Source organism: Myiozetetes cayanensis, unplaced genomic scaffold (assembly GCF_022539395.1).
Source record: "Myiozetetes cayanensis isolate MyiCay16 unplaced genomic scaffold, myiCay2020 scf27, whole genome shotgun sequence".
Lineage (NCBI taxonomy): Eukaryota > Metazoa > Chordata > Aves > Passeriformes > Tyrannidae > Myiozetetes > Myiozetetes cayanensis.
The window spans coordinates 2,837,631-2,861,902 of NW_026087488.1; the positions used below are offsets into that span (position 1 = coordinate 2,837,631).

At 51.7% G+C, this 24,272-nt stretch overlaps 1 protein-coding gene across 1 annotated transcript in view; it reads right to left on the reverse strand.

Annotated features, from left to right (window-relative positions):
- Nucleotides 1-8,614: 8,614 nt before the first annotated feature.
- Nucleotides 8,615-24,272, reverse strand: part of YPEL2 (yippee like 2) — a 34,235-nt gene continuing 18,577 nt past the window's right edge. Inside the window, exons 3-5 of the mRNA XM_050321739.1 lie at nt 15,850-15,893; nt 14,992-15,100; nt 8,615-13,659 (exon numbers count right to left, since the gene is read on the reverse strand). Of these exons, the coding sequence (XP_050177696.1) occupies nt 13,570-13,659; nt 14,992-15,100; nt 15,850-15,893 (243 nt within the window). The 3' untranslated portion in view covers nt 8,615-13,569. The remainder of the gene's footprint in view (nt 13,660-14,991; nt 15,101-15,849; nt 15,894-24,272) is intronic.

Sequence of the window (24,272 nt, forward strand, 5' to 3'; positions counted from 1 at the left end):
GTCTGAGGCTTTCCTGTTAGATTGGAACATTTTCTTCCCACGCCTGCCCGAGGAGATGAAGGAAGGCAGTTTATGGGCACTTAGCACAGACACTGAGAGAAAACAGGGAAAAAAATCCATGGGTCACGGACCAGACCCACCCCCTGGATCCCCACCTGAAGTATTTCACTAATTCGTGGCCTTCCGTACCTCCAGAAGTGAAAGCTGTGGCTATTTTAAGACCTTCTCATGCTTGCACTTCTGTTACAGCCCATGGGAGGCTTCTAATCTATTTCTGTATATCAGCCATCAGTTCTCTCCTGGCTTCCTTATCAAATGTGAAAAACAATCAATAATTCACTCAGGCTCTGCATTCCCATTTGAGTGCACCGTAGCTGGGATTTTAATGTATTTCCAGGGCTGTAAAACAAGCAGATGTCCTGAACTGTCCTGGAACTGCCCTGTCGTGTGTGACAGCACCTCCTGCCATCCAGAGGGGTTTTATTTCCCCAGCTGTTAAATCTGGGACAAAATACTACCCTTTTGTTCTATATTAAGACCACGGAGTAACAGCAGCTGACTTCCCAACCTCTGTCCTCCTGCACAGAAGAATTAACCTCGTGGGGGAAGAATTAACCCCTTGGCATGGGCTTTTCTCATGGGAAGTCATTAAGAAAAGCCAGATCTCCTTAATGCTCTCCTGCAATTAGTGGTGAACTGGAGGTGCCCGTTGCCTCCCTTCCCTTCCCAGGGCACTCCCCACGGGCTGCAGCTCGAGGCTCACCTGTAATTCCCTTCCACAGCCTGAGGTTCCTGCAGCTCAATTCAGGCTCAAAAAGCAGCTCTGGAATCCTCCTATCCCTTCCCACAGATGCTGTCACACATCCCAGGGACAACTTCCCCCACCTTGCACCCCTCTGGGCCCAGTTTATTGCTGGGTGGTTCAGGACCCAGCGACCTGAGGAGTTTACAGCAACCACAGAGGGTGTTCAGAGTGAGACCCCCCGAGTGCCACATCCCCCAGAGAGACCCAACAAATCCTGAACCTTCTCCTTCCCACACTGAGCCTCGAGAGCCAGGGACAAGGACACCAGCCTAGCAAACAGATCCCAAAAAACATCTTTTCTCTGGGAATCCACAGCCCAGAGGCTGCACTTCCCCATATCCTCTGGTCCCTGTGTTTAACCTTCAGGTGTCATCAGCACACTGAGGAGGGCAGAGCGTGTGGCAGCCACACATGTCCTGCTCATGACTTCACCTCTTCCAGCAGCTCTGCAAAAAAAACCCAAACAAACAAACAAAAACAAACAAAACCAATTCCAAATCCCCAGTCCTGCATAACTGTGGCCCTGTTATTCATGGATCTTCAATTGTGCTCCTTGGTGAATTTTAATGTGCAGTCCATTTTCTTCCCACTGATCCCACATCAGGCTGGAAGTCCTGATGGACTGACCATTTGCCCTCCTTTAGCTCTTCATTCCCTGCAGCTCCTGCTGTCCCCAGGCACTGTCCTTGTCCCAGCTAGGCCAGCCAACACTGGAGTGTTTTCCCATTGGATGCTCCAGCTCTGGGCATCCCTGGCAAAGGCAGCAGGGCACACCCCCCTGGGAACAGCAGCTGTTTATTCTGCCCAGCACTTGGCAATCCACTGAGCTGTGCAGCACTGGAGACAACGCCTGGCTGTGACTCCTCAGCGCTGTGCTCTCGTAAATCCCGTTTTTCCAGCTAAAACCACCTCCACGAGTCAGCAGGAACAAGTGGAATCCCTTCAGGAAATTCTCCTTTCCAAGGAATTACCGGTGAGCGACACACAAGAACAAACCACAGCCAGTTCTGCACCACCACAGGGGCTCAACAGGCTTATCTGAAATTATATTTAGGTCTGAAATCCACACAGGACCCTGAGACACTCCAACCCAACCTTCTGAAAAATGCACTTTGAGCCTGTTCTTTCACTACCAAGCTCAGTAATTTGTTCAGCTGCAGTGATGCTGCCAGAGGTGGATGAGGAGACCATCGCTTACCTCAGAACTCATCTGCCAGCTCTGCCCCGGGGAGTGGAGCCCCCCCCAAATTGAGGCAAGATGCTCTTTTTGTGTGAAAACTGCTCAGAATCCCCCCAGCCCTGCCCTTCCACGTGTCTCACAGAACCCTCCTTAGATGGAAAAACAAACCCTGTACAGTTCTCAGCTATAAAATTCTAAAAATATGGGAATTTTGAGGCCTGAATGCATTTTGAGGACCTCTCTGGCCCTGACTACAAACGTTCCCAGTGGCCACGAATTCCACGTGGCTTGCAGCACCAGGGGTAATATTATTTCTTTTCCAGGACACACAGCACATCTTTAGTGTTTTAAGGGTTTTTTTTTCCAAGGATTCCAGCCCTGGGGAGAGTTTTGCTGGCATCAGTGCCTCAGGCAGGCAGGGAGAGGCAGGAACGAATCCGCCTGGAAATCTGGTTGGACTTAAACAACGCTGACCTTATGAGAAGTGTGGAGTCCCAACCAGGCCTGCAAATCCCATCTGTTTCTTATTTCTATAACAGGCAAGCTAAAACCCTAAATCCACACAGCTCTGAATCCAAATTTTGCAGCCTGAGCCCGTTCCCAGCAGTGCTGAGTGCTGGCCCAGCACGGGCTCGCTCCCTAAACTGAACCCTGGGATTTGGAGCTCAGCAGTGAATGAGGGAGCTGATGGCTAATCTGGGAAGGTACTCATGGCCTGATGAACAAATTGACCCACTTCTCTGCTCCCCATAAAGTTGTTATCCCAACACTCCTGGCTCGTGGTGTTTGAAGGGTTAACTGATGTCTGAGAGCCACTCAGATGCTCCTCCTAATAAAAATCTCCCTCCTAGTTATTATATTAAGTTACAGTTTGATGTAAAAAAACCTCCCTAATCTACAAAGCAAGCAGCTTTTAACTTTGTGAAAAATAAAAGTGAGCATATTCAGGGAGGAAAAAAAAAAAATCCTTGTGTGTATCCTTTAATTCCCAAGAACAAAGCTGGAGAAGGCCCGGTCCCCAAGCACGCCTGGAATTTGGCAAAGCCATTCCCATCAGCACAGAACAAACCTGTTAAATACACAATGGCTCCAGGACAATGGGGATTAGAAAATGAAGCTTGGAACTGCCAGGGTCCTAATTATTTTCCATCCTTCCACCCACCTTTGCACTGAACACCGGGGCTTGATGCTGCCCTGGCTGCTGGGGAGTTATTGAATTTTGGGGAGTTACTGAATTTTGGAACTCTGTTTGTAGAACTGCAATTACTCAGGATCAGCCTTTGTTTGGAGAAGGATCCCTGTCCATCCTCACTGATGGCTCCTCCTGATCTCATCCAAGGATTTCCTGAGAACATTCAAACCATTCTTCACTCTGCCTTTTTAGCTCAGCCAAAGCTTTCATGACTTCAGCCGAAGAACTGGGTGTTTTGCTGGCTTTGAGCTGGATTTGCTCCCTGACAGCCGATGTGCCCTCTGTTCCCTTCACAGGCACTGAGGGACTGCTTGGACTGCTGAGATTGGAGGGGTTTTTTGGGGTGAGAATCTTGGTATTTAGCACAACTGAGAGCATGAACCTCTGGCACCTGAAAATGAGTTCATTAAATATTCACCTCCTTTTTTGGCTGAGCACAGCTGAGGGTTGGCCTGACCAGGTGAGCCAAGAAACCCCTGTTTGTTGGGGATGGTCATTCCTGGCCTGCTCCAAACCCTGCTCCAAACCCTGCTCCAGTTCCCTTTGCCCACAGGCAAACCCTGATTTTTTGGGGGGTCATCCCAGCCCAGCAGTGCCAGAGGCTCCTCCATGAGGGAATCCCACAGGATCTCTGGGGTCAAAACATTCCCAGTGTTTCCCAGCACAGCACCACTCAGATCCTTTACCCTTCATTAATGAATGGGTGGGGGTTCATTTTCTCCTTTCTGAGCAGCTCTGGCTGGCACAGCCACCCTACAGCCAGGTTTGTTTTCCCTGAGACCTGCAGGAATTTCTGCACAAACAGCTGGAATTTAAACATCCAGGAATTTAAAAAAAAATCCCAAATCCTGCAGTTTTCCTCCGGGTTTGCTCAGCTGGGTACAGGCTGTGCCAGCCTGGGTCTCCCTGGATCCCCCTTGGCAGAAAGGAGGTGGAAAAGCAGAGGAAAACACAGACCTTTTTTACATCCAGGTGACATCCAAACCATTTTTGCTGCCTGTGTTTTCCCCACAGAGCCCCTCACTGTGCCAACCATGGACATCCTTCCCAAGCTGGAGCTGCTCGGGCACCACATCCCTCCTCCCATCCCTCTCCTGCCCACATGACCAGGCTGCTGGGATGGGAATGGGATTTCCAGTACCTGCTGCCCTTTGTGAGGAGCTAAAAATAAAGAAACATCTGCTAAAAATAATGAATGAACAGGAGGAAAAAAAAAAAGGTAAAAAAAAAAAAAAAAGCTAAACCTCCGAGATCCCCAGAGTCCAGGGAGATTAATTTTGATTTCCCTTTAATCTGGACACGCTGCAGCCCCGTCCCTGCTCGCTGTTTACCCAGCTGGGGGTGCTGGGCAGGATGGGGGGCAGGAATTCAGCATTTCTGTGGTTGGGAAGCTGCTCACAAGACCTGCAATCTCTTCCCAGGGGCTGCCCCTGCCCTGGCACTGCCAGGGTGATGTGAAGGACTCAGGAAGGTGCCTCCTTTGCTCCCCAGCCTGGAGAGGAGCACAGAGCTCTGCCCTCCCCTGCTCCAAGAGCTGCCAAAGGTCAGGATTGAGCTCCACAGCCCCTGTTGGGAGTTTGGGGAATGAAATCCCCTCCACCACCTTGGGACGGGCCTGGCTGAGCTCCCCTCCCTCCGTGGGGAGCGGGGTGCTTGGGGCAGGCAGAGCTGGGGAACGTGACCAGAGGGCTCCCTGTGCCACCAGGATCTGCTCCAAATCTCCCCCCCAGAGCCCTTAATCAGCTTCCACCTGGGATTAGCTCAAACATTCCCAGCCTCTGGTTCAAAATAGCTTTTCTTGCTCGTGGGCAGCTAATCCAGAGGGAGCCTCGTCCCCATCAGCCACCGAGGCTGGGCTTTTCCCAAGGCTTGAGCCTTGCCTGGATCAAAATCCCAAACAGTCCCAAATTGTTTTGGATTGGGAACCCAGGCCGTGGGATGCACACAGGGACGTTCAGAGCCGGGTTGTGACGGGAATTGGTGGCAGCAGCTCCCAAAAACTAGCCCAGCAAGGCCTGGCCTGGAAGGTTCAAAGAGCACAAGGGCCCAGTTTGGGCTGAGTGATCCATGTTTGGGGGAGATCCACGTTTGGCACGAGGGGATTTGCTCAGCAGCTCTTGGAGGGAGCACCATGGAGACCCCAAAGGGAGCCAAAGAAAATCCCTGGACATCTGAGGCTGCTGGGATAGGGGCAGGGATTGAGGAGGGGAACAACAGCCTCTGCTGTGGATGGAGCCCCACAGAGCTGCTGAGAACCCAGGGGGAAAATCAACAGCCCTGACTTCCACAGCAGCCCCCAGGTGGGAAGGGACCAGGGGAAGGGCCATGCAACCAGGGACACCCAGGAACCCCACATATGACGTGGCTGGGATTTAATAAAGGACATTATTCCTGTCTCACTGGCAGCTCCCAGCTCAGAGGAGCTCATTCCCACCAGGCTTCAGTGTTTTAAAGATTAAATTCACCTCCCCGGGCCTGCAAAGGGAATTACATCGACAATCCCTCACCAGAGCCACAACCTCCTCCTGCAGCCCTGATAACAGAGACACAGCAGCTCAAATCCTGCTTTCAGACAGGAACCCAACCCCAAATTAAAGCTGACAGAGATTCATCCCCCCCAGCCACTTCACTCCCTCCCCTGTAAAACCTGCTCCCACCTGGCTCCTTCCCCTGACCCCCCACAACACCCAGAGCAGGGGCCAGGAGTGAGCACCAAAACACAGCTGAGGGTCCAGCAGCAGCACCAGCACCACAGACAAAGCTCCCTCCCAGCAGCAACACAGCCTGGCTTCCCAGAAAGCAGCAGATATATACCCTGCCTTCTCCAGAAAGCAGCAAAACCTGGGATTGGAGGAGGCCCCTGTGATGGGCACAGCTGGTACCTCAGTGGCACCTCATCTGCAGGGATTGGGTGCTGATGAGCTGCCCTGGGGCAGACAAAGGCCCCTCGTGTGTCAGGTGGAGGTTGGTATTGCCAGGTGAGGTGTTAGTTTTTGTGGCAGTTTTGAGGCACCCCTGGTTTGTTCTTCCCCCAGGGCATCCTGGTTGGCACAGAACTGCCCCAGGGTTTGTCTCCAGGCAGGAAACTCCAAAAAAATCCATTCCTGTGAGGGAGAGATGGAGCAAACCCCCCCCATTTGGAGCCTGGGGGGACATCTGCCAGCACAGGGACTTGGCAGAGCTGGGGAACCTGCGTCAGAGCTGAACCCTCCAGCCTCGCAGCTCCTCTGGCACCGGCGCTGGGCTGGGAGAGGCCCTTCACTTCTGTCTGAAACCTTCATAAAAATAGCACAATTATGGGAAAATCCGTGTCCAAGTGGAAAAGAAAACACCAGTCTGGGTTTCACGAGGAAGCAGAGCTTTATAAAAGCGCTCCTCCAGCCTCCTGCTATTCCTGTCAGGCATCCAAAGCCTCTCCCAGAGCCCTTCTCCGAGGGGCACATTTCCAGGGGGCGAGGTCGGGCCCCTGCTAAAGGATTTCATTCTTTTTTCCCCCCCCAGCATTTCACTTCACCTGATCAGAAGTTTCCATAGATGGGGAACGAACGGGCTGTGGGGCAGCCCCCGCCGGGAGCAGCTGCTTGATCCTGAGCCATAAATAACAGGGCAGGCTGGAAAACCTCCAGCAGTCTTTTTTCACAGGCTCAGGGCAGCGATGTCTGTCACCCCTGTCCCTGCTGTCCTTGCAGCAGCCTTTCCTGAGCCCCCCAGGGCCTGCCCTCCCAGGGATGATCCCCCTGTTCAGACTTGGGGTGCCCTGACTGATGGAGAGATTTAACCCTGGGGAGAATCAATCCTGCAGGGATTTAAGGTGTGATCACCCCCTGTATGGCCTGGGCAAGGTTTGTGCTCCCAACGCCCCCAGACCCCCCAAAAAAAGCTCTGAGAGAGCAGAAACCCCCCTGGCTGGGGGATTGGGGGCCACATTGAGGGGTGGCACCAGGGCTCTGTTGTTCCCCCCCTGGGGATCCCTCTCTGCAGCCAGGCAGGGTCACCCTGGGGTGAGCACATTCCAGGTGACATTTCCTGGCCTGTTTCTGTGGGACATTTCTCGGTCAGCAAGGCAGAGTGGCCTCGGCACTATTTATACCCCACTCTGGAGCCGGGTAAAAATAACCCTGGTGTGTTTGGCAGCCTCAACAGGCTCCTGTAAATCCTCCCTGTCAGCAAGAAAATCCTCCTGCCCAGGCTGGAGCTGTGTTCCCACCGGGAGAGGTGGTGTGGGGGAAGCCCAGGGCCCTCAGTGAGGCCAGGCCTGGAGTGGCTCACCCGGGAAAGGAGGAGAGGGATCGAGTGAACCCACGGAGAACAAACCGGCAGCATCCCCCCCCAGGGCCAGCATCCCAAAAAAAAGGGGCTGGGAAGCAAAGCGGGAGTGTCGAGTTGCCTTGAACCGGGATTAAAGGGCACTGGCACTGCTGTATTTATAGCTTGGGACCGTCCTCGCTGTGAGGGGCAGGGTGGGACGGGGGGCAGGAGCTGTCACTCCTTGGCCACGGGGGAAGGTCAGGGTGAGTCCTGCAGAACCTCGTGGGGCCCGAGGAGGACCCAGCACCCCTTCCTCCTTCCCTCCCTCCTGCAGAGCCCTGGGCTGCTGCTCAGAGACGCCCTCGAGTCATCCCTCCTGCTGCTCCTTGGATGCTCGGGGTGGGAAACACCGACTGAGCACGAGATCTTCCTGGGGGAATTTCCCTGCAGGACTTACACAACCGGCTGGTAAATAACAGCTGTTCCCACCAGGCAGGAGCAGCCAAGGGCCACCACGCCTGCCACTTCCCTCCATCCCACCGGGCCTTCCCTATCCCTCCAGATCCCCATGACCACAGGATCGTGCCCACACAGGCCTGGAGCCAGGGATGGCACCGCAGGGTTTTGGTGAAACCAGGAACTCCAGTGACCTTGAGCCATTGCACTGACTGTCCCACTGCTGGACCTGTTTGCCCACGGGATGAGCACCTTTGGATGAGCACCCTCGGGACATCAGTTCACAGCCACATCTTCCTTGGCCCCCAACCACCTCTGCCCACACCCCTCTGTCTCCTCCTCACCTCCCACAGTCACCCCCACCAGCTCCTCCAGCCTCTCAGCTCCAGCTCTTCCTGCCGTGGCCTGAGCTGGCTCCGAGTTCAGGGCCCTGCCCTGGCCTCTCCAAAGAGGGTTAAGTTGCTTTTTCAGACACACGGTGGAATTAAGGGCACTCACAGCCCTGCTGGGCACTGGCACAGGGCACCAGGACAGGTCCCAGCTGCCCTCAGTTGGATGAAGAGGGATTTTACATCAGCTCATCCCCCAAATACCCAAAGTGCCGCCTTCAGCCCGACCACGCAGCGGCTTCGAGGTGAAAGCTCCAGGAACTGGGAATGCTGGATCCCAGCTGGGAGCAGCTCTGAGACTGCAGCCGGCACGGGAGGTTAAAGCAGGGCCATGGACCAGCACCTTTAGTACTTGAAAATTTTATTTTCTCAAATGAGCACCAACACATATTGTAAATATGACAAACAATACGCCTCCCTCTAATACTGAAGAACTATATACAATGTACAAACACAGGAAAAGGTGAAACCCAACGATTGGAAAACAAACAATTGCATTTCTGACCGAAGCAAATGACCTGAAAGGATACACCAAAAAAAAAAAAAAAAAGAAAAAAATTTTTAAAAATAAGATCCAAGAAATGAAAGTGTACACAATTTGTAAACACAAGAGCATCCACAGACAGGCTGGTATTGGAAATATCGTCCTTAGTTTTGTCAGTGGGGAAAGCATTCCCATTTCCTTATGGAGAACAAAACGAAGGATACACACAGCTGGGACGATGGGAACAGCTCACCGGTGGTTGTACCTGACACGATGCCATTCTGCTTGCTTTTAAATAACGCTGATTTATTCTATTTTTTTTTTTTTTATTTTTTGTTCTGAATTCGGGATGATTTTTGTTTCCCCTCTTCCGCTCATCCTTTTCTAAACGAGGGTTCTGCGACAGAACAAGGATTGTCCCTGTCTAACCTGATTGTTTCTGAGCACTGAACGGCTGAGGCCTCTCACCTGCTGGGAAGAGCTCCCCACGGAGCCGAGCTCGGGCTGTCTCCAAGCTGCTCATCCCACAGGGTGGGTGGTGGTGTCCCCTCCTCACCCCAGGGCCAGAACACGACGCTGCTCCCCAAAAACAAGGCAGTGCAGTGGAAATGCGTGAGCCACTCACTCACAGAGCAGTCAGGAAGGTGCAGACACCGAGGGAATTCTCACTTGACCGGCACGAGAACAACGGGCTTCGCTCGTAGGGTCGGTTGGTTTGGATTGGGTTGTTTTTATTTTTCCCTGTGTGTTTTTAAATCGTGTGCACCAAAAGCAGAGATTTTTAAAGAGCTTGCAACAGTTACTGAGCACTGAAAACTGCTCCTTGCCCAGCAAAACACAGCCCAGTGGTTTGTGCTGTTGGTCCACTTTGGGATAAACAAGAGACCCAGTGAATTAAAAACGAAGAAGGGGGGGAGAACAGGGGAGATAAAAGACAGAAAGGAGAACAAAATAAATGAACTTTACTGCCAGAGAGGTAAACTTTTACTCTAATTTGTTATGTAGCAGCCTGGTTTTAAAAAAAAAAAAAAAAAATCATAAAACAACCAACAACAACAAATAAAAATAAACCTCAGAAAGAAAACCAGGATCCATGTCCAGAGACTTGTGGTTTAGTTTAAAAACAAGGACTGGTTAAAAACCTCCCCCCTCCCTCCCTCCCTCCCTGCTGCCCCTCGAGCCTCCAACGCCTCGGGGGCTGCAGCTCACGTTCAATCCCCTCTCCAGATCTGCTTCACTCCAGCCAAAACTGGTGCCAGGGGAGATTCCAGGCCTGGATCCTCTGGATCTGCCCCCTGCTCTGCTGGGCTGTGCAGGGGGGAGCAGGGGGAGTCCCCTCTCCCACCACAAACACAGGGAAATCGGAGCGGCCTCGGAGGGCGACGCAGATTGGGAGTTTTGTTTCCCTTTGTTTTTTCCGACAACTCCGGGAGGAAACGGCATCATTTATAAACAACAGGAAAAGTGCTCTCAGGGAGGGGGCTCTGAGAAAACAGCACCAAATATATTATTATTTTTTGTTTGTTTGTTTTAAATTAAATATTATTTACAAAAGTATATTTCACAAGATAATGTCTGGGGATATTTTCTTCTTTTTTTTTTTTCTGCTTTGTATATATTATCATCTGAATATTTATCACAGGGACGGGGATTTCACGCCACCAGATAACCCACCGGAGAAAACCAATTTAAAACTTAAAAGTTTTCAACTTAAGTTTTAAACTTTTAAACTCAAGTCTGAGCTATGGGGTGGACAGGGAGGGAGGGAGGGGGGGTGTAAACTCACAGCTTGTCAGACACGAGGCTGCCACGCCAAAACAAATGGAAAACCCACTGCTGCCTGTGCTTCCCCGAGGAATGGCACCCGTGGTAAGCAGCACCACGAGCTCAGGCACTGCCTGGCCAAGGAGGTTTTTCCATGGGCCACATCTCCCAGCTGGTTGTCCCAGCTCCAGCCCCTCAGGGATGGCCCCCCAGGAGCAGGGGGTGCTGACTGAGGCTCTTTGGTCGTGCTCTGGCTCCATCCACCCTGCCAGGTGAAGGCCTGGCAGCCCCAGCACAGATCCCAGCCCTGCTCCCAGGGCTGCACTGAAGCACTTGAGATTCCCTGGGCAGCCAGCAGAGAACAATCCCCAGCCCATCTCTCCTGGTGTCCCTGTGCAGAGCACTGCACCCCCCAGGGAATCCCCTGGGGGTTGGGGACAGTCACAGCCACACAGGCTTTGTCCTGTCACTCTCAGCAGTGGGTGACTCTGCGGATGCTGGTGGGACAAAACCAATTAAAAGCAGATTAAGATCTCATATTCAAGCTTAGACGGGTTGCCATTAAAAGCCCAACACCTGTGACCAGTTAAAAACAGCCCCATCTGATGGATCACTGTCCTTTCTTGTCCCAAATATAGAGATGAAAACCAGCTCTCTGCAGTTCTTATTTCTCAGAGCAGTCCTCTAGACAGCCCTGCCTTTTAAAGCACTTTTTATCAGCAATCACTCCAAAGACCAGCATCAAAAGATGAGCCCCTGGGTGCTCTCCTCAAACTCACAGGATCTGGGATTATCCCTTACTCCTCCCAGCTCCAACCAGACCCCTTTAAAGGCTCTGTCTCTGTGGAGACTTCAAGAGCTCCTTGAAGAACAGAAATGACCTCCCACTACCCAAAACCCAATAGATTGTCATGGATCCCCAAGCAAAGGACAGGGAAACGGGAGCAGCTCAGTGCCAGAGTAAACAACACAGTGGGTGCTGTGGAATTTTTGATTTCTAGTAGGTTTTTACCTCAGGGGAATGTGGATGATGGAAGCAGGGACGACCAGAAGCGAAAGCTGAAGCAACTGTTACACAGCCACAGCAGAAGGGTGAGGGCAGAAGCCACCTCAGGCTGGTCCCAAACTGATCCAGCTCCACCCACTGCAGGAGCCAGACCAGCCCCCACCTCCCTTCCCTCTCCAAGTTGTCAAAACCAGAGGTTCGAGAGAAAAAACAGCCTTTGTTTCCTCAAGTTTGGGTTTCAGCACGAGGACCCAACACTCAGGGGCGTCTCTGCTCACATTCCCACCCAATTCACCACCAAAGGGACTCTGTCCCAGCAGCCCCCCAGGCCTGATCCTGCTCGGAGCCTCTCGGGGTGGAATCCAGCAGCACCAGCTTACAGCTCCAAAGCTCCCGTTTCGTAAGGAGTCACAACCCCCTGCACAATGCTCTTTCCTTCTGGATTAAGAAAGATTTCCAACCCCCCCATGGATGAACCTACTTGAAAGAATTCCACAAACAAAAGGAAAATTCACTCAGAGAGATAAAAACTAATTCAGTTCAACGGTCTTGAGTTATGCACCAGTTCCTGGCTGGGCTGTTGCAGAGCAAACTTCACATTGTCATTTATGCCTTTCCCTCTCACACACGACGCCCCTTCCCTTCCATCCGCCTCGGGAAGGTCCTCAGGAATCACAATGGGAAAATTCAAATGGCAGGGACTCATCCCCTTGCAGTTTTGCTGCCCACAATCTACCCCCTGCTTTAAACTCCAAGGCATAATTTCAGGGGGAGGGGAAAGGTTTTTAAGTTCTTTTCTTCCTATCCCATTTCCCCCCCTGTGCCTGCAAACAGGCTTCTGGGAGCGGGAAAAGGGGGGAAGGTTTTGGGGGGGACACCTCATGGCTCGAAATATCCACCTGTGCAATACAACCACCAGGTCCTCTGCTCCCTCCTCTCCCCGTTTCTCTGCCAGGCTCCCACAAGGAGACCTCGGCTGGGGCCTGGGATTTGAGGAAAAGATCCTCTAACAGCATTTTCCTCCTTGCACTTGTGAAGGGTTGGTGAAACACCCCCAAGGGTGCTCAGGGGAGGCCAGGAAATCAAGGGGTACCCTCTGTTACCAAGTCTGTCCCCACCCTCCTCTAGGGAATTTCCTTTCTTGCCTCACATATGCCTTTTTTTCACCCCTGTTGCATCTTCTGAGCTGCAGCAGCTCCAGCCTCCTTGTGCCTGAAGTGGTTTTCTCCCCCTCTCTGAGGGCTCAGGAGTCAGGATGTGGTTCCTGAGCCCTGAGGGTGCTCCCCACAGCCCACTGAGGGGGCTCCCCACAGCTCATCCCCACAGCCCACTGAGGGGGCTCCCCATGGCCCAGCTCCGGGGGGGTTTGGTGAGACCCAGGAGAGGCAGGGAAATCTCTGCAGCCTTCGGGCCCTGCCCCCTCCAACAAGGAGTTCACAAACAGCAAACACAACACAGATTGCAAGTGGCTGGTGGGGGCAGACCTGTGCTCAGCCAGCGGGTTGGGGCGGGGAGGGGGCGCAGCCGTGAGGTATTTGGTCTGTCCACTCAGACACGGAGTGAAAGTTTCAAGCCTTGCTTAACCAGGACCGAAAGGAGAAGTGCAGGGTCAACCTGTGACGATTCCCTTGGGGCCCACCCCCTCGGACCTCCTCCTCCTCCTCCTCCTGCTGCCCAAACCTTGGGTCCTCCCCCCAGCACCGAGAGCTCTCCATGGTCAAAACGCCACCGCAGAGGGCACGGGCGGTTCCTCCTCCAGCACTGGGCACAGGGAATGGCTCCGGCACTCGGTGCATCCTCCGAGCCGGGACAGAGAGAGAAGCAGCCAGGGTCAACTCACAAACAGATACAAAGCAAAGAGACAGAGAGACAGGAATTTAGAGGCCAGTCACCAATAAAGATGGAGAAGGGTGTGAAGATGCTCCCGGGTTGCAGAGCCTCTAAATGCATGGAACCAAGCGTTCAGTCACTCTCTCACTCTCGGGTACAATGTTCGGTTGTTGGATGGCATTGTCGTACACGCTGCTAGGGCTGGGCTCCCCCACTCAATCCCAGCCATTATCCTTGATCATGTGAGCTAGTTCAATGATGTATTTGCCTTCTTTATACTTCTGGCTGCTTTCAAAAGCGTGTTCCTGGGAAAAAAAAATAACAAAGAAAAAGGAAAAAGAAAAGGAGAAAGAATGAGATGGAGGGAAATCAGAGTTATGGATCAATGCTGGTGCAAGACTTAGCCTTGTCTAGGGAGTAAAAGTGCAGGTGTTCCCCTTGGCTGTCAGGGAAATGATGTGGGAAGAATCTTAAGCCCTGCTCCTGGCTGTCTTTACAGGCTGGGAAAAAAGGACTGACACCATGTAAGGTGCAGATTTCCGAGGCCAATGGCTCCTGGAACTAACCAAGGATTTAGGAATCACTGGTGATAAACCCCAGGGTTTATCTCTCCAGGGAGAATTTATTAGTTTGTGAAGAATGCAGAGGTTTTCTGATGGAGCACGTGTGAAACCACCAGCCCTGGGAATGGGATGGGTTATGGTAAATTCCTGTGGAGCTGGAGCAGCAGAAGGAGCAGCTCTGCACAGATCCGTGGTCACAGCTCTGGAAACACCCAATGCCTCCACACAGCACAGCTGGAGAGGGCAATCCCTGGGATCCCTGATGGCCCTGAGCAGGAGGGACTCAGTTCTTGAGGCTGCACCCTCCACACCGGCTCAGCCCTGCTCAGCTGCTCTCCCTGCAACTCACCTGAAAGGTCATTCCCTGCTGGCCTGGGCTCACTGCTGCTTATGGAATACTGGCATTTGTTTACCACCAACTCAACTGATGTACTTGGTGTCCTGCTCCATTTGTGGGATCCATGCTGTGTTTCTGCATGGATTCCACCCCCATCAATTTTTGATGTTTTCCTGTTCACAGCCCTTCAGCTGATTTAGAGAAGAATATTTTGTACAAAATGGGGCTCTGTTCAGACACTGGTCAGAGCATTTGGGCCAGCCAGTGTGCCTGCAGGAGCACAAATTAGGATGTAACACCAGCCTTTATTTGAAACTAATTGAATTTATGAAGAGCAAGAGCCGGCAAACAGATAAACCCACGGTCAACAGCGTTTCCAGTGGGAAGGACACGGGATTAACGGAGCATTGCATTACTCTGATCACATCCAGGGAAAAAACCAGACAGGAGGAACCACATTTATCCTCGTTTGTGGTAAGCAGCACCACCAAAACCAGGCCTGTGGGTGCATATTCTTAACAATTCTTAATTCAAAAAAATCACATCCAGCACAAAGAGCTGCTCTGAGCGGATGCAACGAACACAGGGCGGGAGGGGAAACGGAACCGAGATCAGAACCTGCACTTGGGGGGAGGGGGGCCCAAATTAATGGTCCTTCCACGTGACATCAACACCTTTGGGAAAGGGCTGGAGCCAAAGCTGTCCCCAGGCAACGCAGACGACCCCGTGGTACTCACATATTTCCACCCCAGCGTGGTTTTGCAGTTTTCACAGTAAATATCTGCCACCGCATGTAATCCCGTTAATAACACCCGCTCCTCTGCGGGGCCACAGCCCACGTTAACTCTGGGGGGGGAAAGCAGAGAGGCTCCCTATTAGTGCTTTTCCACACCAAAAACCCTCCAGTGATTTACTGCAGTCCCTAAAAACGTAAGCGGGAGGTTCGGGACAACCCAAAGATCTCCCCCGCAGTTCCAGAGCGGAGCAAAAAAGGGAAAATGAGATTTTTGATTTTTTTTTATTCCAGAAGCTCCGAGCAGGAGATTAATAACACTCCAGTCGCTCGTGCTAATTAGGCATTTGAGAGAGATTTTCAGCTTCAAATTGATAAAATGGTGCTTTTGCTTTCCCAAATGGAAAAACTGAAGAATGGAACCGAAATCAGCAGTTCCTGTGAGAGACATCCCAGCAGTGACCTCACCCAAACTATTTTCAGTCGCTGGGAAATCAGACTTGGGGTTTATGTTAGCTCTAAAAAGTGCGTATTTAGAGATCATTTATCTCTGCATTCACGGAATTCTGGCTCTTTGGTCCAGCTACATCCTTGGAGCAGAGAGTGACTCATCCATTAGCTCTTATTTCTCAATCTGATGATGAAAAAAAATTCACCTTTTTCCTCACTGCTCATCTGCAACCTCACCAGGAATCAAATATGAATCAGTGCCACTTCCTGCCTCTCTCTTTAAACATTTCCACCAAGCTCCTGAGCCCCAGGTAGAGGATTTTTAAGGGGAACTCTCCTTTTGGGTTCCCCTCACGAGGGTTTTTGATCCCACCCATCCCCGCGTCACGGGTGCCACGCACGAGGTACTCACACGGAATTGAAGAGATAAGCACGTCCTTGGCTTCCTTGGAAGGACTGAAAGGCAAGAAAACAAAGTTCAGTCAGCTGGGGGGAGAGAAAAGAGGCCAAACCAGGCCCTGCCCTCCGTGGCTGCATCAGTGGTGCTTATGGAAACTCTGATCCAGGCCCTTGGGAAAGAGCCCGCGGAGAAATGTTGGGAGATGTTTGTCCTGCAGCTCCCTTGAATCCCTTTTCTAAAAACAAGGTGCCCACAGAGGTTCCCCACTCCTGAAAACACCAGGTGAATTCCCCTTGGGAACACTGCAGGGGCAGGAGCTGAGCACAGGGACACAACCCCTGCTCCAGGGGCTCCACCAAACACCTCGCCCTTGCCGAGGGGTCTGCAAACCTCACATTCCCACTGAGGGCCAGGAGATCTTTAGGACTGGATGTAAGCAGGGGATGAGGTGTCCCTGGCATTCCAGCAGGTTCCACTGTGCCCCCTCTGCAACATCTCCCTGTGATGGGGCCTGGCTGATAAAAACCTCCTGACACCAGCAATGCCACCTGCATTTTTAACACACTGTGATGAGCATGGTCTGAGTTAAACATGAGTTAAACATGTGCTCTTGTGAGGAAGAGCACAGTTACCTGTGCACAAGTTCCCTCGTGGGATACCCCAGGGAATGTCTTCACTGAGGGGCAGGAGCTGGGAAAGTCAAAGAGCAGCTTTTCTGGGCTATTTAATCCTTTATCTTGAGCCTCACTGAGAACTTCTGAATATTTAATGGTTTTCTTAAAAACTCAGCTGATGATTTCAGGCTAAATGCCCTTAAAAAGGTGGGACACGGGGTTTGGAGGAAAGAGAAACATGCAAGGTTTTAACTCTAACACTGGTCATTTATTCAGTGAAGAGCAACCTCACGTCCCATCAAACAAAGGTTGTCCCCTTCCATCAGTGCACGCCTGCAAAGCTCCTGCCTCGTGGACAAACAAAGTCAAAACCACAACAGCTTCCTCCTCCTGGAGGATCCCCCACTGCAGAAGGATCCTTCCACAGAGCAGAGGGCAGAAACACCCCTGGGCACAGGGGCAGGGAGCCAGGGCAGCAGTGCCAGCTGCCTGGGAGGTCTGCACGGCACCAAAGCTCTGCCAGCCCCAAAATCACCGCCTGGCAGGGAATCCTCTCAGTCCTGCAGGGATAACCATTCCTAAGAGGGATCTGAAGGCCAATATTAGTGCCTGTGGATTCAGGGCACTGTGGATTCAGAGAGGATGCCCCAGGCTCCTGGATGTGTCTGTCAGGCAGTGCCCTGAGGAATGGCTGTTCTTGGGAAGGAATCAAACAGCACACAGGGCTCAGGCGTGTTTGTGCAATTGCATTTGTTAGAGGAGCTCCTTTTAATCCTTCTGCAGCAGTTCTGTGTCACTGCCACTGTCAGCTGGCTGATCCCACACATCCAGCTGGGCCTGGGAATGGTTGAACAGGAGGGACACCGGCTGTCCACGCTGCAGGACAGGGATACCAGCCTGGGAACAGGGATTCAGGGAGGACACCCCAAGTCCCACAGCACCCTGTGTGCCCATCAAAGCACAATGAAAGCAGATGAAGCTTGCTAACCATGCAGGCCTGCCCAGTAAATACTTTTCCATCAACACCAAAGGGACTGAGTTTGCCAATAACAACAACCACGGGAGCAAAGTTTTTATGGGTACAGAAATAGGATTTTCCGTTGCTGCTGCACAAAGGGCTGGCTTTAATAAACAAAACCAAGCCCATCAGCTGTGCTGGGGCTCACTGGACATTGTTCCATTCCACTCCCAGGCACAGGAGCATCCTTTCAGAGGTGCCCTTCCTTCCAGCTCGAGCCAGTGCTTTTTAGGGGACCTAAGGGTGGTCACTGGGAAAAAAATCACATTAATTATGCCCTGTCCAAGCAGAACTTCTCAACAAACCACTGCTCAGCTCTCAGGGCTGCTGCTGTTCTTAATATCCCCCCTCCAGCGAGCTGAGGATTTGGCCAAACATATAAAAACAAGCTGGAGAAGTTTGGCAACCACAAGTTCCCCAGGGCATTTGCCCTCTGCTGACCATGTCCCTACAAAAGTGGCACAGGAGGGTTTTATCCAGGTGTTGTAACCTGAGCATTTTCTGGAGATGTTCCTGCTCTTCAGGCACTCCAGAAAAACTGGCACCTGCTGCAATGGGAAGCACAAACCCAGAAAAAAAGGGTATATTTATCCACAAGCAGCTGTTCTTGTCTTTGTTTTTGTTGCTGTTTGTTTGTTTTTTAAAAGAAACACACGAAGACATTTCCAAAACACACTTGGTGTTCACTGAAGTGACAGTCAGACCTACTTTCTACGCTCTGCATTTTCTCTGGGTAGATTTTCCTGATACACATTCAAAGGTGCATCTCACACACACACACAGAGAAATCCAGACTTCTTGTTGTCTGAAATAACAGCTCCTGGCATCACTTTCCAGCTGCAAGAAATGGCAAGGATCTTTTTGTTGTTGCTGTTGTTGCTTCCCACTGGAAGCCCGAGCACGCATTTTTCTCTGCACTGCTAATGCTCAGTGTCTGGCTGGGAACACATCTGGAAATGCCAGCACCAAACCCCTCCTGTCCGAGCCCTCCCAAAAACAACACAGGCTTTTGGGGGGTTTGAGAGGCACAGCAGCTCCTTCCTCCTGCCACTCACGCTCAGAAACCTCCTCTGCTTCGGGGTGCTCGGCATCTCAAAGCTGCAGGGCCCAAGGAGTGCTGTTCTGAGTCTCCAGGTGGGAAAGCAGCAGCCTGGAGGCAGCAGTTTGGCTGGATCCTCTCAGAGCAGAAGCTCCACGGTGAGGATGCCTTGGCAGCTGCCCTGGTTTAAGAAGTTCCTATCACTCGATGTACAGACACTCGTTATGGTGCCCTCAGCTGTGCTGGTTCCAAATTAGATCTGTGGAATTGTTATTTAAAAAAAAACCAAACAAATGTTTTGAGGGGTGGGGGGGGAGTTTAGGGAAATGGTTTCTCCCCTGGATCCAGTTAAAGGCCAATCCCCCAGACTGGTTTGTAACCACAGGACGGGGCAGACACGAGTCCTTCACCAAGTGCTGAATGCTCAGCTCTGTCTGCTCCAAGCACGGTTCAGGATTCCACCACTCCAGCCTGCCCCAGTTCCACCTGCCCTCACACCATCAGACCTCTGCACTTGCACATTCCCCTCCCTGGGGACGAGAAGGGAATTTTCACATTCAATCAGCGATGCCAGGGAAAGAGGCACGAATTCCGAACACGCTCCGAACACGCCCACGCCCCATCCCTGCTCTCCCCCTGCACCTCCAGCTCCTCATTCACGGCACAGCCCACTCAGCAGCTCCACACACTGAACAGATGACAGGATTAATACCCTGGGCCTTTGTGGCTGCATCTGACAATAGGCTAAACACAAAAAGAGCTGGCTGGAATCATCTGGAAAAGTAGGAAGCAGTTGCCAGGACTAAATGGCTCCACACTGATGCCTGTTCTCTGCAGACTGCAGCAGAGAAAACCCCCACTTACCTACAGCCAGCTGGCAGCCTTTTAATAATCCAATAAAGCAAAAATGAAAAGGCAACGGGTCCCAAAGAGGTAGGAGAGGGAAAAGGAACAGAGTGTGCCCCTTCACGCCCCGCTCCTGAAAGCCACTGATAATTCTCCCTGCGGGGATGCAAATGGAACAGACGGCCCAGAGCCACTTCCAGAGGGCCCTGGCACGGCCTGGCAACGTGGAATGGCAGCTCAGGGGGAGCCAAGTGACCACCAGGACTCTGCAGAAAAAGGACATGTTCTCTGTGCTTGTGGTATCTCTGATGGGACAGAGCAGAGCAGGGGGAGAGGTGTCTGATGAACCCCCCAGGGGGCTGGGCCAGAAGAATCCACCCAATGACCCCCATTTAGGAGATCTGGGATCATTTATTTCCCACCATCGTGTACAACTTTGGGTTTTGAGAAGCTCCAGTCATCTGCACAACACTGGATGCAAGATTTATCTGCTCTCACTGCTGATCTGACCCTCAAACATCCGAGGGGGAGATGTTCCCATAAAATACAGCTTGAACAGGGAGAGGAGACCTCTAAGTAAGACAAAGGGTGATGTCAGTGCAACTGGAGTGCAGATGAGTCTGTGTATGAAGGTATGCCCCAATCCCAGGCTCTCCTCACACTCATCCCACTCCCTGGAACACTTAATCCCAGTTCCCACCTGCTGTTATCCCAACTACCCATCAACACCCCGCAGACAGCTCCGCCTCAACGGCACCTTCCAAGCCCTGTTAATTCTGGCAGTAATGGTTTGGTGAAGAAGATTGGCCCTGCAGTGTGTTCAGAGGAACCACCACACCAGGTGTACGATGGCTCTGCCAGGAGGTTCCCTGTGAGTCACTGCACAGTGGGAAGAAAACTGGGGAACGTCACTAATAAAATCCCTGCTGCAGATTCCGGGGCTGCCCTGGCCAGCACGAGCCACCTCAGCCATCTACTCACATCACACTCCAGTATTGCCCAAGGGAGCACAAGTTCAATTACTTGGTCCCTGTATCCACACAGACCTCAGAGACCTCCTCAGGGCTCATTAATTCCACCTTGTTCTTCCTCACAGAAGGGGCAGCCGATGATCAGATTAAACACAGATTCAATTTAGCTCCCATTACACCAGATACAGACCCCTGTCAGTGGAAACAGTTGCATTATTCCACCTCCTGCACACGTGTGACCTTACCCCGTTCCCACCACTGCATTCCTGAGTTTTAATTGAGTTTTAACATGGGTCCTTAATGCTATTTAAAGCCCAGAATCGATATGGAATTAGTGGACCAAACTCATCTCTGAAATAATTCAATTAATTCAGCACGGCTTTATTCCCCAGCAGTTGATGCTGCTGTGCAAACACACAGGGAACAACCCTGGAAAAGCTCCATCCCAGCACTTCCACACCGTGTTTGTGTCCCAGGTTAAGCAGCTATGAGCAGGAAGGTGCTCAGACTGGGAAGATGAAAGCCTTTTGTCTGGTTTAATGCTGGTGGGAGATGTGGTGGCAGGTTTTTATCCTGCCTCCTGGCAGCAGCAACACTGGCATTCCCTGCTCCTGGAATGAGCTGTGTTCCTGATAAGAGCCTTTTGTCCAGACAGGAACCCACTCAGCACTTTCAGCACACAGGAAAGGTGGGGAGAGCCCAGACAGTGCAAAAGGTCTGAACACACAGCCATGAACCATCCCTATCCCATCCCTATCCCTATCCTTACCCCTATCCTCTTGGCATCACTGCCATGAAACGCTGCCTGACAAAGGCTTATGGTGACACTGCCAGGAAAAAAAGTCAATTAACAGAGCAAATCATCAGTGCCTGAAGAACCTCACGCTTCCACTACATCCCATTTTGTTGGGAAAGCATCAATTCCTGCTCTGCCCTGAGGGGAGAACCTTCAGCCCTTGGAACATCCACGTTGTGAGAGCCAGGTCCGAGTCCTCCCTCCCTGTGCCCACAACAAGAGACTGAAGGGCAGAGCCCCAAAGATGCTGAGAGGAGGAAGCTGAAGCCTCTTCCATCCCCTACTCCAACCTACCAGAGCCCTTGTGCTCCACAATCCATGTATTCCAACACCCACTTCCCAATCCTTAAAACACAACTAGCAGTTAATTTTAAACTATTTATAATGGGGTTTTTTGTGTGTGTGTGTGTGGTTTAGTTTTCCAAGTGAGATTCCCTCATCCCCTCAAAAAAAAATCCCCCCAAAATATCCCGAACCTCAGGCAGCAGCAGTGCTCTCTCCAGCACATCCCTGCTGCCTGGGAGGATGGATCCATGCAGACTCCTGACCCACGGGAGCCGTGCTCATCCACACGTCAGCACAGCGCGAAGGTGACACCGACGCTCCCACGGGGCCGGAAAACTGCACCGAGGGATCTAAGTGGGTCAGGATCCAGGGGCACATTCCCAGTTATTAATCCATGTGTCACTGTCCATTAGCACCAGAGGGAAGGGGGAGGGTTCTTTCCAAGGGGAGATTTCTGGCTTGCAGCTGAGAGGAGATCTCTTCCCGGGCTCTGTGATTAAGGGAGATGAGGGTTTAGGGCGACACAAATCGCTCCAGATCGAGGGGGTTGCTGTGCCTCGAGCACACGGATTTCTGACACGAACTAAGCTGAGCTAAACTCCATAAAGAATGGAAAATTCAGAAAACAGCTGCCATTTACTCCGTGCCCTGGTCCTCCCAGGCCTGGCAGGCTCTGCCCTCTGCCTCAGTTCAGTCCCACCACTGAATTCCCATCGTGTCCTCATGAGCCCTGTGCTGTTCCCCCTCCTCCCCAAAGCCCTGGGACCCTGGACTCTGTTCCTATTTATTTTTAAAGTGTGTTTCCAGCTCGAACACTTCAAAGTGGGATTTCAAAATGTGAATGCTAAAGGGCCCTAACTACTGAAGGCAAACAAACAAAAAAAAATGCACTGGGTTTATTACTTCTATAAAACTTCCCAACATTTTGGGGCTTCTCTTGTGATTTTGATGGTCTCTGCTTGCTGCTGTTGTTGCACTTCAAAACTTGATTTTAAGATGAAAAAGGATGGGAATACTGCAGGGAAAAAGAACAGATGGAGTGTCTACTTTTAAAAGCAATTATTGCCATTTATTTCGGGGCAGAGCCAACCAGAGCAGCTTTGGGAGACAACCATCCCCTTCCTCTCCTGTTCTGCTTCCCTCTGCCTAAGGAAAATCCTGCATTAACACAGAGGAAAGGCAGCACAGCTTCTGTGAGGATGGGTGGATGGATGGGTGGATGGATGGGTGGATGGATGGATGGATGGGTAGATGGATGGTGGATGGGTGGATGGATGGGTGGATGCCACACGCTCCCACTTCAGAGCAAGAATTCCAGATCTACCAAAGGTCTTGCAGGTGGAAAGGGAATTTAGCCCCGAGTTCTGTGACCAGCCCCAGTTCTCTCCTTGTGGGGTGCACAATCCTCCAACCTTTCCACTGCTCCAGGGAACAAAGTGCTGGACAAAATCCCTGTGCAGGGCAGGGAAAACTCTCTGTGATCTGATGGGGAACCAAGCTCTGCCGGGGGGAAGAACTAAGGGCAAGCTGGGCTTTCCTAATCAGCTCCAGCTTGTGGAACTACACATTTACTGACACCAGAGGGCTTAATCAGCCAAAACAGGAGTAAGTGCATTCCCTGAGGAGCATTTTTAGCCCTGTGGGAATGCCCAGGAAGAGCACAGGTTAATTTCTGCTGGACAGGGAGTGGAAGAGCAGTCACAACAGGAGGTTGACATTCACCCCACTGAAATAAAGGAATCCTGGGGCAACTGCAGTGGCTCCTGCAGCACCTGTGGGTTGCCCCCCTCATGGAGAGTGCTGCTGTTTTCCTGTAGGCTCAAAGCCCCCAACAATCGAGTCATTTTGAAGAGCAGGGGCAGGGGGAGGACAAAGCCCTTTATTTCCACGTCACTTATTGCCACTGTACGGCTTTTAGAGGCAAACACAAAGCAGAGCTGGGATGGGAGATGGAAACTGCTAATGCAACAAGTGATTTACTGAGCAGCACACCAGTGAGTGGTCCCTGGATCAGGGGAGCACTGTTTGCCATTAACACAGCCCACAAAAGAGCACACTTGCTCTTCAGCAAAAGCAGATCTGTCCAGGGCAGCAGCTGCTCTCTGTCCCTGGGTAAGAGCCCCTGATGAAGCCACCAAACATCAACCTTATTGCTGAAAAGTGCATCAAAAGTTCCCCTTCATTGTTTAATCCACTGCCTCAATCCTGAATTTTCATCATTAATAAGAAAAGTGTTGTGGTACTGAAATTTATTTTATTCCTGGGCTGGAGTGGAGGTGTTCATATTTGAGATACTCCACCAGCAGCTCAGCTTAATCTGACCTTAACTCATTCCTTCTGCTGCAGGGAGAGAGATCCCTGGAAATCTCCAAATTCCAGGTATTCAGCCTCGGTTTCTACCTTTGTTGTAGCTACTTGTCCTAACAGCTGTGATTGCCATGGGAACACTGCTGTGTATTTTAAGAGAGGAGACTCTGGGTGGAGTTTCCTCGTCTGCTCCAGCTTCCATCCTTCCCCTTCCAGTTCTGCTGGATGGGAAAAACTGCCAGGCCCCAGAGTCAGGGCAGACTCCTCCATCAGCTCCCTGCCAGCATTCCCTGCTGCTCGGAATCAGGAATTACCAGCAGGGCCCTCCTCCCCAAGGACAGCCTTGGATCCTGCTGGCATTCCCTCCTTTTCCAGCTGAAACCACCCCCTCCCCAAACCCAGGAAGGCTCAGATCTGATCAGCTCCGTGCTCCAGTTGTTCAGGATTTGCAGCAGTTGCAGCACAAACCCTGATGATTCACTGTCCTTCAGCCCTGGCAGTTCCCTGGATAATAAATGGGAACAATATTTTATTTATGCCCAGGTCATCAATTCTTAGG